At 35.4% G+C, this 17340-nt stretch overlaps 1 protein-coding gene across 5 annotated transcripts in view; it reads right to left on the bottom strand.

The window, feature by feature from the left end:
- LOC144976240 (uncharacterized) overlaps nucleotides 1–5138 on the bottom strand; it is a 35815-nt gene extending 30677 nt beyond the window's left edge. For 2 of the 5 annotated variants that reach the window (XM_078920421.1, XM_078920423.1), the window contains exon 1: nucleotides 3224–3387. In XM_078920421.1, coding sequence (XP_078776547.1) covers nucleotides 3224–3262 — 39 coding nt within the window. In that variant the 5' untranslated portion in view covers nucleotides 3263–3387. Of the gene's footprint in view, nucleotides 98–3223; nucleotides 3388–4980 lie in introns of those variants that run through there. The other 3 variants (XM_078920420.1, XM_078920419.1, XM_078920422.1) reach the window with 3 other exon arrangements.
- Nucleotides 5139–17340: the final 12202 nt, after the last annotated feature.

Raw genomic sequence — 17340 nt, 5'->3', positions numbered from 1 at the left:
TGGAAATATTTCGTGCATCACTCTATCCAATGAAATATAATTTTCCTCCAGTTTGCAAATGTTGGAGCATGCCTTTTCCCAGTCTTCCCATGTTATATCATTTATTGCCTCGTCGGTGAGAGTAAATTTGGTGTTCAACCTCTCATATTTCCCTTTACTTGGGGCCAAATGAGCTCGATTGGATTGCGCTCACAGTAATATGGGGGAAGTCGCGCAACATCGTGTCAAAATTCATTGATTAGACATTCTGCTTTGAAAACTGTTTCTGGTTTGTTTCCTTTCACTAGAAGTATAGTTGGGCCTTTGATAAATAGTCGGAATATGTAGTGCTGTCTGATTGGAACCATGAAATCACATCAGTTTTTATAGTTGCCAAAGTTGGAGCATTGAGTTGATCATGGGCCATCGAATTGTAGCGTTGTCCAATGTAATACGTCTGGGTACTTTGAGTAAAGGCAGCAAACGGTTCTTTAGCCAGTCTTCAAACACCTCTGCATTGACCCCAGAATGATAGTCTCTATCTTCCAGATGATGCAGAAAAGAAAAAAAAACGGTATGGCATTCTTCTAAATACCCAGTATCTTCACCACCTGCAAGAATATCAGTGATCCTCTGTCCAGAACTCATGAGTCTTTTACACCCGAATTATCAGACGTCCATTCCTTAGTCGAGTGAATGTTTATGTTCACCCAGTTCATTCATCTTTGGATGATTTCCATACAAAGTTGTCTTGGATCCTTTTCCTATCACGTCGATCCACACTGGAGATCTCTCCGTCGTATTTCGATAGTCATCTTCTCGGGGTTGATTGTGAAAGTCCAATTCCATAGCCGTCCTCATCAATGGCTTATCGATCGATACAAGTATATTTCTTTTCGCAGCGTTACGCGAGTGTCGTATCGCATCGTATAGTTTGGCGTATCGCATCGTATAATTTAAAAGCGTATAGAGCAGTATAATTAGGTGCCCCAAACGTAAACAAAGGTCTAGAAGCACATGGCAAACCACATGTTCCTGTCTTGACAGCTCAAGTTCCAATGTAAATTATAGAAAAAAATAACCTTTAAAATTTGGCTGTTAGGTGGCAAAAGAAACACATATTCATAAATACTCGATCATACATCAAATAATGTCTAGATATGGATATTTTATGGAACAAAAGGTAAAATTTACCAAAAGTTACAGTCTATCTATTTTTAGACCAGAGCAAATTATTGCGCTGGTGTGAACAAAACGAGAATTATTCGGAGCCTGATTTTCAGAATAATTTAGTCTTATATTATTATTTCTGCAACTGTTAGATTTTATGTAAACATATTTTCAATACTGAAAGTGTATTGCCGACAACTCAAACTACAAAATTGGGAGACCTATATTGTGCGTAAATTTTTCCGGTCCCTAACGAAAATCACTAGCAACTTGTTATTGTTTACGTTTGGGGCACCGAATTATACTGCTCTATATGTTTTAAAAGCCTTTAAATGCTCTGTAAAACGTCGTGCATAGATACAATTTTTCAAAGTTATATAAACAGCATTCATTGTTAATATGACAATATTTAGTATGTTATAATCAGTATTTCAAATTAATTAAAACTAGAGATTTCAAATCGGTAACTGCGACAAGATGCAGACAATAAGCAATAAATCATACATTCAAAATTTAAGGCAAACTACATAAGTTGTAAGTTTATTGGAGTTAAAGTGAATTTTATTCGGAAACAAGTATGACATGAACTCACGATCACTAGCCGGAACTACGTGTCAACACGAGATTTTTTTGTGAAAACGATGAATCAATCTCACGCTTTGTGGTGCGTAACTTGTTTACATTTTATTACAATGTAAAATCTCGAATTTTATGACAGCGGGTTTAAAGTGTTTTTTTTTATTAGTCTTAAAGAAGAAAACTTTTTTGATATGGTATCAACACGGTCCAAAATCTATATTCAGTTAAGACAAATTGATTCAAAGGTTGATGGTATCAACACGGTCCAAAATCTATATTCAGTTAAGACAAATTGATTCAAAGGTTGATGGTATCAACACGGTCCAAAATCTATATTCAGTTAAGACAAATTGATTCAAAGGTTGACACAAAGTATTACATCTTTTGATAGAGGGACAGCTGAGAAAAACCTGAAAAACACGCGCCATTAATATAAAATCTGACTATAGTAGTAATGGTAGTAGTAGTAGTAGTAGTAGTAGTAGTAGTAGTAGTAGTAGTTGTAGTAGTAGTAGTAGTAGTAGTAGTAGTAGTAGTAGTAGTAGTAGTAGTAGTAGTATTAGTAGTAGTAGTAGTAGTAATATAGTAGTAGTAGTAGTAGTAGTTAGTAGTAGTAGTAGTAGTAGTAGTAGTAGTAGTAGTAGTAGTAGTAGTAGTAGTGTAGTAGTAGTAGTAGTAATAGTAGTAATACTACTACTACTAGTAGTAGTATAGTAGTAGTAGTAGTAGTAGTAGTAGTAGTAGTAGTAGTAGTAGTAGTAGTGGTGGTGGTGTAGGTAGTAGTGGTGGTGGTGGTAGTAGTAGTAGTAGTAGTAGTAGTAGTAGTAGTAGTAGTAGTAGTAGTAGTAGTAGTAGAAGTAGTTGTTGTAGTAGTAGCAGTAGTAGTAGTAGTAGTAGTAGTAGTAGTAGTAGTAGTAGTAGTAGTAGTAGTAATAGTAGAAGAAGTAGTTGTTGTAGTAGTAGTAGTAGTAGAAGTAGTTGTAGTAGTAGTAGTAGTAGTAGTAGTAGTAGTAGTAGTAGTAGTAGTAGTAGTAGTAGTAGTAGTGGTATTTTAGTCCGTTCCAAGTCCCGTGCGCACGGAATATCGCAAATTCCTCCAAAGTTATGAAATGTGATGCCGTCATTTTTTGCACGATCTTACGTATTTAGTGACATTACGAATTATGAACTGTTGAGCAAGACAACTTATAAAGGTCGCACAAATCCCACGGGTCACCCATAGAGCAGGGTACTTGTTTGCCATTCTTGAATTATGTTCTCTGGGAAGGAGGGGGGGGGGACTTTCAATTTGATAATGTGAAATTTCACTGAACCTTAACTTCTTTAACACCAGATTCCATGTAGTTTTTGTACAGAATAACCTTTCAAAGAACAGCAGTTTTCAAATACAAGAAGTGCTTATTCAAAATGACATCATTTTTAACTTGACCTCTCCACTCTGGGTTCCTGGTTATGGGTAATCTATTAATAATATTAATTGCTATTCACCTCGTACCATGAAAAAGAATTTCACGCTGCGCCCCAATTGAGACATACTTTAAAATTTTCCTCATTTTCACAAATTAGCATGTTTCGTCCATATTGTTATCATGTTTTTATTTATGAATGTAGAAATCTTAACAAGCAGCTACGCCTCTGGCTTTCACTATTAAAATGTAATAATTGTATCTGTCAAGTGTGTACACAGTGTACAATTTGCTGTGTCACTTTGAACCCAGGATGGCAATGTCAGTGAGCAGTGCACATGAATCTCGCGAAAAGTAAACCCTTGGTCAAGCCTGTGGGAAGTTCAGTGATCGTAATCACAAGATAATTCACTGTGTATAATACCGTTACTGTAAACCATCCAAATGTTCACTCATCCCAGACCTTCGTTATATACCGTAAAGAAGAAAAATCCCAAAGTCCAAAGAATGATACTGTATCAAGTGAAAAATAATCGGCTTAATGTTATAAACAATTTTAGTGTTCGAACCAATTTTCAATAAAAACCCATCAGAAGGTTATGAAGATAGCCACGTCAATGCGTGCGCACGGGTTGTGGAACAGACTGTAATATAAACAGCAAAGTTATAGTAGTCGATGAGTTATCACATCATATTATGAAACGGAAATAATGCTTTATCGGTTCGCAAATTGCTTATTTGGACATGTATCAATACATTTTACTTCTTAATGGAGTGAAATTTGACATTCTTCACGCTTTGTTACAGCATGTGTCACAACATCATTCTATCTCATATAATAGTGTTTTTTAACTTCCTCACATATCCCAATCAGCATACAGCACGATATTATAACTGTCTATTTAATAATGACAAACCCGCCACAGCTTAGAAAAAAAATCGGGCTAGGACTCATTGAAAAGACATTGTAAAAAGAACATTTTCCATAAAACAAACTAATTCTCATAGCTAGAAAGATTAAAGGCATAATAAAGAAAACATATTTCGCTAATTAACTATCTATGCGCCACAATTACACAACGCTGTTTGATCAGTAATAGCTTTCAAGCATATTTATGAACTTAATTATTTTGTATATCACAAAAGTGAGGAATTTAATACTAGTTCAATGATATCAAAATCTTTACAATTAAATAAGCACGAAGTAATCATATCGATTAAAACAAAAGTCATCCTCAAAACGAAGACTACAAAAGCATACATACGCAAAATAACGATGCATGTTTCTTATGGTGAATTAGCAGTGTTTGTATCCTCCGTTTGACTGCATGCAGGTCTGAACACGTCGCCTCGTGGACTGAATCAGGTCCGTCTTGATCAAAAGTCTTGTTATTGTTGACTTTAAACAGCCAAAATCAAACGATTTGCAACCGGAATTTCACACAAACCTGTTGTGTACGAGCCAATTGCTTGGTTTCTTTCGGCGACGGTTAAAATCATCAAAATACAATGGCAAATTATGATGTAAGTGCATGCGTCACCGTAATCTTTGTCTTTTCTTTTTCATCGGGATCACAACAGATGATCCGTTTCTTCATAATTTGTGTAAGCCATCCGTTCATTAAACGGTCATAAAAAAGAAGCGGATCAATTGAATGACAATTTATTAATATCACATTTTACACAATTGGACAATCTATCACTATCATACTGTTTAATTTGCATGTAATTATTTTTAATTGTGAATGAATAGAAATAGTTCAATGAGCGTTTTGTTAATCATTGCGCCGAGTATATGCCAATATAACAAAGATTAGAAGTTATCAGAAAATAATTGATCTCTTACCTTCATGGTCGTTAAAGATTGCAATGTTGACATTTTGTATGTGAAGAATTCTAAGTTGTAAAAGCTCCGGGAATGAACACACAATTTATAACGTATAACGTATAATGCTTGTTTTCGATGCCCATTTGACTGAGAAGTACAAATTTATAGATAACATAATGGACCTAAGTTCTTTGATGACGTTTGGAATGACCCAAATAATCAATGTACACATCTGCTGACGTCAGGGATGACCCAAATAATCAATGTACTTTTCCGATGACGTCTGGGGTGACCCCAATAAACAATGTACACATCTGATGACGCTTGGGATGACCCAAATAAACAATGTGCACATCTGATGACGTTCGGGATGACCCAAATAAGTAATATACACATCTGATGACGTTCGGGATGACCCAGATAAGTAATATACACATCCGATGACGTTTGGGATGACCCAAATAAACAATGTAGACGGTAGTTTGAATGATTATTTAGCCAGTTAACTGTCGCACTCTAGCAACAAAGTATTTAAAATGTAGCCAGAAAACACGTCCTTCAAAAATCGATCGATTTAAATGACCCTCAACCGGGCAAAAACTCTCAAACTTGGGATCTCGCAAGTTAACTTGTTAATTTAATTAAAAAATTCAGTCGAATGAACACCGTGTAAAAAGCTCAACTTAATTTAATAACCATGCACATTGGCTACTTTCCAGTCTTCTGGAATCACCCTCTGGTAGAGATTTGTTAAATATAATAGAAAGGGGATGGCTTATTTGTGTCAATATATTAATATCACATTTTACACAATTGGACAATCCAATCTATCACTATCATACTGTATAATTTGCATGTAATTATTTTTAATTGTGAATGAATAGAAATAGTTCAATGAGCGCTGTGATAATCATTGCGCCGAGTATATGCCAATGTAACAAAGATTTGAAGTAATCAGAAAATAATTGATCTCTTACCCTCATGGTCGTTAAAGATTGCAATGTTGACATTTTGTATGTGAAGAATTCTAAGTTGTAAAAGCTCCGGGAATGAACACACAATTTATAACTTATAACGGGTGTTTTCGATGCCCATCTGACTGAGAAGTACACATTTATAGATAACATAATGGACCTAAGTTCTTTAATTCAAAATCATAAGATATGAAGTGAGTAGAAAAGTGCCAGAAGACAATAGAGAATAAAAAAATTTTTTCGCGGCGGTGGTGGGGTTTGAACCTGCGACCTTATTGGTACGACAACTCCGCCTGGCAGGTGAGAGCGTGGCTTTACCGTGTGAGCTATCCACGAACACAAAAATATTCGTTTCAAACCCAAGTCATTTCTAGATCCCTCTCTCACCCACTTCGTGAGACCGCCGATTCGTTCGCACAGCACCATCGCGAAGTAATTTTGACCAGCAGTTAAGCTTAATAGCCAATATTCTCAACACAAACATATAACATAGAAACGATTGAGACATTGAGTATGCTCCGGTGTATGGGGTGAATTTTTAATTCAGAAAAGTGAGTGGAGCAGGCACTTGTGTTGGTAACAACAAGATATGAAGTGAGTAGAAAAGTGCCAGAAGACAATAGAGAATAAAAATTTTAATTCAAAATCATGTGCTGCACTCTAAGAAAGCAACACGACTATAGTTCTTTGTTTAACTTCATGTGTGTATCTGAAATATTTGTCATCTGTCAATCATTCATGCTGTTGAAAATCACATCTGATGACGTTTGGAATGACCTAAATAATCAATGTACCCATCTAATGACGTCAGGGATGACCCAAATAAACAATGTACACATCCGATGACGTCTGGGATGACCCAAATAAACAATGTACACATCTGATGACGTCAGGGATGACCCAAATAAACAATGTACACATCCGATGACGTCTGGGATGACCAAAATAAACAATGTACACATCTGATGACGTCAGGGATGACCCAAATAAACAATGTACACATCCGATGACGTCGAGGGTGACCCCAATAAACAATGTACACATCTGATTACGCTTGGGATGACCCAAATAAGTAATATACACATCCGATGACGTTTGGGATGACCCAAATAAACAATGTAGACGGTAGTTTGAATGATTATTTAGCCAGTTAACTGTCGCACTCTAGCAACAAAGTATTTAAAATGTAGCCAGAAAACACGTCCTTCAAAAATCGATCGATTTAAATGACCCTCAACCTGGCAAAAACTCTCAAACTTGGGATCTCGCAAGCTAACTTGTTAATTTAATAAAAAAATTCAGTCGAATGAACACCGTGTAAAAGCTCAACTTAATTTAATAACCATGCACATTGGCTAATTTCCAGTCTTCTGGAATCACCCCGTGATAGAGATTTGTTAAATATAATAGAAAGGGGATGGCTTATTTGTGTCTCAATCTCCTTGAGTAAAAGAGGACGAAGACCATCTGGACCAATGCTTTTTGTTACATTAAGTGATAACAACATTTCGATAATTTCATTTTCCAAAATAAAAAAAATCAGTAATATAAATCCCACCGTTGTTATTGTCAACGAATGGGATATTAGCGTTGTCCTCATATACAAAAACATCTGAGAAATATATATTTAACACTTCAGCCTTTTCCATATCAGACATAGTGGTTGTACCATCGTCTTTAAGCAAGGCGCCGACACCAGTATTTCTTTTAAGTTTAGAATTGACATATTTCCAGAAACATTTTGTATTAGCTTTACATTCTCGAGCCAATTTAGATTCATGTAATTTAATTGTATCTGATATAGCAATCTTAGCTTTATTACGTATTGTTACATAGCTCTCATAATTAAATAGTGATCTATGTTTCATATATTTTTAAAATAGTTTTTGTTTCTTATTTATCATGTGTTTAACTGCTTTATCATCCAAATGGTTTTACTAAATTTACGCTTAACTTTAAGAGGAACATATTTCAGTTCAGAAGACTTTATCTTATCTCTCAATACTGACCAAGCATCATCAACAAACATGTATTCTACTGTTTTCTAATCAACAATCTCCATTTCATGTCTACATGCTTCATAATTACGGGTTATTCTTTTTTAAGAAACCAGCCGAAACCAGCCGAAACCCGCCGAAACCCGACAATATCCGGCAATGTTATGGGAAGTAGACAACTGTGGAGAGTGAACCCGAGACTCAGGGAAGTGTACACCAGTAGGGAGTGAACCTAAGACAATAGTTATCGGCGGGCTTCGGCGGGTTTCGTAAAAAAGCAATAATTACTTTTCTACGAAACCCGACGAAACACGACGAAACCTGACAATATCCGGCAAAGTTATGGGAAATAGGCAACAGTGGGGAGTGAACCTGAGACTCAGGAAAGTGTACACCTGCGGGGAGCGAACCTGAAACTATGGCCTCTAATTTAAAAAAATACTTGAGATATGATCATTCTGACAACTTTGTAAGATTTCCTATGTCTTAGAGTGTCGATTAAGTGAAAAAAGTGATTTTATGATGTTTTTTAGAAATACTGTCCTTTTGTTGGTTAGGCAGCATTGATGAGTTGGGAAATCTTTTCTTTTTCTATAGTTATTATTATGAATTTTCACCCATAAATGATTAATAATTGAAATGCCAATATTTCATTTACATTTTCATTCATTGAATTACCTTAGAATCATTAACTTAAATCATTCTTCATTGTCATCACTATTGTTCATCGCAATGATTTCTAATCACGATCTTTCATTGTTATTCTCACCCATTCATCATAAACGTTATCATAAACATTTCCATGTCTAGGTAATAAACATTTTAATTGCAGCACAAATCATAACAATGGATTAATGCTATTGTATTATGATAGTACATTTACTTCCGTTTGTAAAATCTATCTCTCCCATAATGGTTAAAGAGTATATTGTAAACGTGGGTAGAGGGTATCACATTGACGATGATTCACATTTATTTTATTAAAGTTTCATTTTTGTAAGAACTGAGTCCATCTCATTCCAGTTATATTTCGGTAGGCTTAGAAAAACTTTACCTTTTAATATGAAATTCTTCTTCTTCTTTTCTTTTCGTTTCTTTTTTCTCTTCTTTTTCTACTTCTGTAAAACGAGTACCTGGCCGTTAACGGCGTTTTCTTTTACAATAAAATTGTAATATTGCCTAACAGGCGTCAAGTCCCGTCTTATTAGATGAAAATAATCATCTCCAAAAGGATACAGAAGGACATTGGCACGCTGTACCAACCACATACCAAGGTGTTCATCAGTGTTGGGAGAATAACATCTTCATGTACGGAGTGGAACTTATCTTGACATGCCTGGGTACTTACAGCTTTACATTCAAGGTCATGTCCAGGCTTGACAAAGTCATTTAATCGGTGTGCTTGACTGCATTGATGTTGATGTTGTTAGTGTTGTTGTTGCTGCTGCTACTGTTATTATTGTTGTTGATGTTGTTCTCCTCCTGTTGTTCTCCTCCTCCTCCTCCTCCTCCTCCTCCTCCTCCTCCTCTTCCTCCTCCTCCTCCTCCTCCTCCTCCTCCTTCTTCTTCTTCATTATCATCATAATCATTGCCATCATCATCATCATCATCATCATCATCATCATCATCATCATCATCATCATCATCATTATCATCATTGTCACATTAACTATGATTCACATTTATTTTATTAAAGTTTTATTTTAGTAAGAACTGAGTTCATCTCACTCCAGTTATATTTCGGTAGGCTTAGAAACTTTACCTTCTAATATTAGATTATCATTCCTTTAATAGCCTTTACTGTGAATCATTTCAAATTAGTGAATACTTCTCGTTATACCTTATGTGACATAGTCACTTTTTATAAAAAATGATCGATTTAATCTTCCTCTCTCACTTCTCTCAATAACCCATGCCCTGACGGCCATACCACTCCATTCCTCATAGCATATATATATATATATATATATATATATATATATATATATATATATATATATATATATAATATATATATATATATATATATATATATATATATATATATATATATATATATATATATATATATATATATATATATATATATAAAGCTTTTTATCTTGCTATTGGGACTTGGTCAAAATTCCAGTATTTGATTCCATTATCAAGACACCGGAACGTTACCTTTGCCAACCACTGTCAGGAGTGTCGTTCAGGAATGTCCCTAACCATATGTGACCCTATGCCTCGAAGCGGTATTAAGTCGGGATTTGGAAAACGAAGAAAACCGGTTTTAAAATGGGAATGGTCAAAATTATCAAATTTCAGTTTTTGGTTGTTTCAGAAACTACAATCATTTTTCTACATTGTAACGTAATAATTCAACATAGATATTGAGGATAAGTTATATAAATTTAAAGTTTACAAAAGCAACTATCAATAACACATTCAAAGCGAGAATTGACTTTCTCTCAGAGAGCAACCATTTCCAAGACTTAGTAATATTAAGTCTTTTCCTCCACCAATACCATGTAAGGTACCACAACAAAAGGGCGTTTTTTATCTATCTCAGAGAAAGCATGACTGTTTCCACAATTTCATGGTTCAACCAATAATGAACTTTAAAAACTGTAAACAAGTCTAGGTTTTTCCCTGACAACTTTACAAATGAATGATTCTGATTGGTCAACGCTCATTACATGCGCCTGTTGGCCATTATAATGCCCGGGCAATTTGTCATGACGTGAGCATGCGTGTGTTACATATGTGTGTGTTTGTGCATTTTGATACACACCACGTGCTATTATTTCCTTGTCTAGCTACATTGGTTAATGATCGAGGTGAGAGTCCTTTGTCCCTCTTTCTTTATTCATGAAATTATAGGAGATGCTAAAATTTTAATTGGGTGGGGTTCCTGACCTCCCATATTGGGCATGGAGGTACTTACTGTCTTCTATCCCCCCTATATCTGTTTTCCTACTTGCTTTCTGTCTTTGTCTTGGAATGAGATTACTTGGTTTTGTCCTGGCCCTGACCGGATACCCTTGTTGAAAGGGGAAACAGATGTATAGTTAGTTTTAGGAGATGATATTTTTTTCCTTGTAAATCATCTCTCTGTTATGTAATGTATTGTGTTTTGTTTATATTATATATGATTTGTAAACATTTGAGTGTATTCCTCTTAGTGGGGACTTGTGCTTGCGTCTGGATGAGACGTTTATGTGATCTCAAACTAAGTACTTCGATAGTTTGCTCTTGGAATCTACATCTGTTCCCTATTTGATCCAATTCTCCTTTGTCTTACTTTTTCTTGGGTGCTTTATTTGTAATTATAGAACTTATTACTATTCCATTTTCTTCCTTTTTACTGCGCTGATATGACCTTAGTGTGTTGCAATCGCCGTAAAACCCTTTTTAAAAAAAAAAAACAAAAAAAAACATAAGACTTCCTTTTTAGACAATCAACAATGTGGTGAACGCTAAGAAAAAATTGAGAGATTCAATGACATGTTTTCATGTAAGTAATTGAACAATAAGCCCCAATCCCTCCTCCTCAAGCTGTCATCTGACTCAAAATGGATATAATGCAATGAATAATTTGACCAGCCCATTTTTTAAAATTGCAATCTCATTGGTCAATATGTTTCCAGTTGATTGACCATGACTTACTTTGAAAGAAATAAATGCTTTCATAAACTAATCCCTACAGTTCTTTGCTCCGCCTCCATCCCTTTCTTCATGTCTACCTCACTCCATCCGTCTCCCTTTTGTTTCTTTCACACATACAAACACACAAACACACACACATACACACACAAACAGTTATACAGTCAGGCTTCAATCTTTACTCTATTTCCCTCCCACCCTCTTAATGCACAAGCAGTCTGTCTCTCTCTCCTACCCCTCTCGCACCACTTTCTATCTCTCTCTCTCTCTCTCTCTCTCTCTCTCTCTCTCTCTCTCTCTTTCTCACTCTCTCACGTGTGTGTGTGTGTGTGGGGGGGGAGGGGTGTGTGTGTGTGTATTTTACTCTCTCATTCTTTCTATTCCTCTCTCATCCTGTTTCTTGCTATTTCTTTCCCTGCCCACCCGGCTTCACATAGTTTCAAAACTGTACTTTGAAATTATAAACCCTTCTCTACCTTTTAGCATTTTGAAATGGTATTTCCTCTAATAGTAGGGGGAATTAGGTCCAAAAAACCATTGAATTTTGCAAATCATGGTTGAAAGCATGAAAATTACATATGTTGTAGAATATGAAAAATCCTATAATTTATTATAATATAGAACCACTATGAGAGATCAGTATTAGTTGAGATACAAGGTTTTTAAGATAAGAAAATTTTGAAATGTGCGACAAAAAATTCTTTCAATTTTATTTTGTAAACAATCGAGGCAAGCCGACCCAAGGTTGTTTTACGTCATCTCCCCTCCTCTTGATTTCTTTTCTTTCCAAAAATAATGCTATAACCATTTTACGTGAGTTAAAACGTATTTCGGTCAAACTTGATGACATTAAAGAGTCGGCATACTACTTAAATTATATAAGAACGCTGTACTACTACTACTACTACTACTACTACTACTACTACTACTACTACTACTACTACTACTACTACTACTACTACCACTACTACTACAACAACAGCCATTATTACATCGTCATCATCACTACTACTACTACTACTACTACTACTACTACTACTACTACTACTACTACTACTACTACTACTACTACTACAACCACCACCAACACAACATCATCCTCACTACCATTAGGATTTGGAGCTTAACTTCATTTGAAATAAGGAGACTTTGTGGCTGTATTTGGCAATGTGTTTATATATCATAATATAGTCCTAATCAGTTATCTATTTAGATCTATACAATATTTAAACACGATACCAAATACCATCCAAATTCCCTTTTTTGTGTGCAGAAAAATACTCTTTCGGCATAAAAATTCCTCAGATCGGTGCCTGAAATTCCTGTGAGTCAAATTGAAAATTTACGTCTCTGCAAATTTTACTATTCTCGTCAAATTTCCAATGCCCGTATCTAAGGAGTTATCTTTGCCCATTGATTTGACTGTAGGTGAAAATGGTGCCTCACATCATAGTCGATTTTCTCAAAACTTGGTTTTTACACTCTCCCTATTTCAAACAGTCATATTTCGGCAATGAAGAATCAGAATTTTATAAAATTGGGATCAAATTTTAAAGCATAAAATAAGCTATGAATGGGTACCAAAAACCCAAAATTGAAAAATCCGACTTAATACCGTTTCGAGGCGGAGGGTCAATATATATATATATATATATATATATATATATATATATATATATATATATATATATATATATATATTATATACAACTGCACAAAATGTAAAAATATGCAACCAAGAACCAATAGCAACACTTTATATATTAATTTGATAAATTGAGATAGGCCATATTATCTACCTCTGGCCTTTAGTCCGAACTTGTGTGTATAGAATTTAATTTAAATCACAGTTGCGCGTTAAAAATTCGAACACCATCTGGCAAAAACGAATTAAGGTGACGTGTTGTCTTTGTTTTTATAGATATAGGCGACGGCTCCTCATGGAGAACTTAGTATATTTGTAAGGGGGTGATCGCCATCCTTCATAACTTTCTTCATTTTACTTAGACAAAATCTCTTGAGCAGTTCTTCTACGACTGGTGGCTCTGAAGGACTACTTTAAAAAATATAATTAATGATGTGATACCAATCAAATCCAGGTACGTATTGATTTTTGATGTAGAATTCGCATCATGTCATGTCAGAACGGGCCTCACCGATGTGTATATAATATATAAGCAGGTCTGATCACCGAGTGATATTATGGGCTCGTTTTCATAATGAATGTTTTATGTTTATTTGAGACCATTTCATTACAATAATGTGTCTATCAGGATTTTGGTTATTAGACCTGCTAATGTTTGCACGTCGGGCCTTAACATTCTATTTAAAAAATAATAATAAAAATAGAAATATAATAATAATAATAATGATAATAATAATAATAATAAAAATAATAATAATAATAATAATAATAATAATAATAATAATAATAATAATAATAAAACTCACCAAAACGAGGCCTTGTATCTGTAAATAACTAACTATAATAGTTATATTGGGCCCCAAGCCAACAGCAACTCTTAACATGTAAGACGAGACATGATGCCTGTAGGGCGATATAATACTTTTTTTTTCCGACAGAGACAACACTGTTAACGGCCATCTCTCATTTTCCACCTAGAGTACGATGAGAGAGTGTGAGTAAAGATCCCTTTTCAAGGACTCAACTATGGGCAGCTGTCAGAGCGGGACTTGAACTGTGGACCTTCCTATTCGAAGGCGAATGCCATAGCTCAAGACCACGTAGCCCCACAATTGTGTAGTAAAAATGTTAAAAACCAATCTTATGTTAGGATCTGGGTAGTATGGCTGGCGCCGTAGTGAAGAAATGGTAAGAAACCTTTAAAGTTACCACTCAAAACTACATAGTTTTTGTTTTTATTCTTAAAGTCACCCCTTAGTTTTTAGTCAAATTCGAGCTCAGACACGAGATAAAAAAAAAAGCTGTGCAGTAAATGACACAAGCGATGTTACTGAAACGCACATGTTTACTTTACATGTCTTGTGGTATGACACTTGCCTTCAGATCGGAAGGTCCTGGGTTCGAGTCCCCCACTGAGCGGCTCATTGTTTGTTTTTTAAGTCCTTGGAAAAGGCTCTTTATTCACATCATATCACCATACTCAGATATTAAACGAGTATCTGGCTGTTAACAACCTTGTCGCTGTCGAAAAAAAATGGTAATATCGCCTAACAGGTGTCATGTCTCGTCCTACATTTAAGTGTTGCCGTTGTCTAGGGACCCCTTGGGAAGCGCCTTGAGCACATTTAGCCTTAGCAGTAGAAGTAGCGTATGGCTACACCTCCAAATTCATTTCGTCAACCCAACTTCGAAAGTCTTCCTCCGCCCTAAGAACTGTTTCATAGCCGAATTCAAATTTAGTTACTGGACAGTGGAGGACGATGTGATCGCTGGTCCCTGGAGCTGCCTGACATTTTCGGCAGGCATCACTGTTCCCAAGTTTCCATCTGCACATATTATTGATGCAGTTCTGCTATGTCCTGTTAAGAGGCGATTTAAGGAAACCCAGTATTTCCTGGCGTTGTGGAATGCAGGCATTCTTTTAGTGGGATCTTTTATGATGTTTCCTCCTCTATATTAGTAGACATTGCGCAATATCATTTATTTTTTTTAATAACTAAAAAAAAAAATCCCAAGTGATTACGTATGCAATTACGGGTTTGTTTTAAAATTGTTGTTATGAACCTTATTTTTTGTATTGGATTGATACTTTTTTCTATTACAACAATGGGCCCATGACAATGTGGGGTATCAGACCTGAAAATATGTATACATGTGTGGGCTGAGCATCAAAACAATAGAATCGATTAATCGAATAAAAATGGTGGTGCTCGCCTAGAAAAAATAGGACGATAATTCGTTTGGCTATTAAATCGTAACGTATGTCATTGATCGAAATAATCATTGTTTTTAAAACTGTTACAACACGTCCGGAAAGCTCAGTTGGTAGAGCACTCGCTTCACGCGCAAAGGGACCGTGATCGATCCCAGGTGCAGTCGAGATATTTTTCTAAACCCCACCCCCTTTCCACCCAGTAATGATCGGTTTGCTGGGCCTGTATGGCGGAAAGTAGTAGGTACTTTTCCGGTAAACTAACGTACCATCCAAAGGATAACAAATAATAGGCTACTATGTGGACTAGTGACACTAGCCACTTTGATTTTTTGAAATAATCAGTTTGGCTTTAATTTGACATAATTTTAGCACTTGAACGATTGTTATTGTGTTATTATTACATCCCGATGTAATACCGTCTTGGGACTGTGGGTCACACAAATATTGACAACTACATACCATACACAAAGACGATAACATTATGCTTCACACACATTGCGTTACAGCTACATCTAAACCCCTTTTCCCATTTCGATTTTTATCTAATTATTATGAGGCTTGCCTTAGGAACCCAGATAAATATCAGATTGAATGTGTAGTTAGCAGCGCGATCTTGAACCTACAACACGGCCTATACTGATTTACTCTGACAGAAAAAAAAAACAAAACAAAACAAAACAAAACAAAACAACAACAAAAAAAACAACAAAAAACTAGATATACACTATTAACATTTTGGCCAAAAAAAATCTCATCTTCCAAATATTTATCTATCGATTAAAGTGGTTATTTTTGTTTTTAGTTTTTGTTTTTTTTTTTTTTTTTGTTTGTTTTGTTTTTGTTTTTTTATTGTTTTTGTTTGCTCATTCAGCCCACGCCAGCTTGTTGCTGGTTTCAGTTCTAAATTCATAATCAAAACAATGACGACCCAAGAAGAGTAGATTTATTATTTGATGACACTAATGTCAATCATTCTAACACTGGTGTTGGCAATACGCTTCAACAGTCATGTCGTCACTTCCTAGTAATGACGCATGGTAACTTAGTAACTGGCTCTAAACTATCGGAACATTGGCGGACGCCCGTATGAAATATTTCCTCGGCGAGCATAAAAGCGTATCCAGAGGGGAAAAAAACATAAATTTGATCTTGTTTTGACTTTTACGCATTCTGATCACAAGGCATATTATGAAAAGTTCTAGCCAGATTGAAAAATAAAAAGTAATGATTTTTTTTGTTTAGAACCAAGATGGCCGCCGTTGCCGGGCGGCGTGACATCAGACTACTGAATCCAATTCTCGGCAATTTACCACAATCGTCTATTTGGAATGAATAGAATAATTATAAAAGAATCCGTGAGGACTGAAGATTTTGAATCTCTACATAAGAGTTAGGGAACACAATGACAATCGTTCAAGCGTAAGACAAACAAACAACCGGTTTGAAAGTCATGAAAATTTGTTAATTATTTCCTCTAAACAGTGTCATGTCGGGCTGATTGAAAATGTTCAAAATTGATTTTATGCACAATATCTATAAAACTTGTGTTGAGGTTTTGTATGTTATTAAGGAGAATGATTAAAATTTGTCAAACTGACAAAACAATAGAACGTATTGAGTTTTTGTGTGTTTATTAAAGAGAATGACCAGAATCTTTTAAACTGACAAAATCTATAATTTCACATGTAATGACCAATCGTTTTACTGTTGATACCTTTTTGCTATTTGGTTAATTCAGATATAATACTGTTTGGAAGTTATGGGTGACATATGTCGTGAAAAGAGTTCCCAGAATATCGATAGTTGCGGTCTGGATACGATTGAAGGGCAGGACGACTTAGATACAAAATCGTTGGGAAATGTGAAATGAGTTTCGCGAAAATCAATGGTTGTGGCTTG

Source organism: Berghia stephanieae, chromosome 7 (genome assembly GCF_034508935.2).
Source record: "Berghia stephanieae isolate SIO BIC M18660-M18661 chromosome 7, UCSD_Bste_1.3, whole genome shotgun sequence".
NCBI lineage: Eukaryota > Metazoa > Mollusca > Gastropoda > Nudibranchia > Aeolidiidae > Berghia > Berghia stephanieae.
This window is presented reverse-complemented; position numbering and strand designations above follow the sequence as displayed.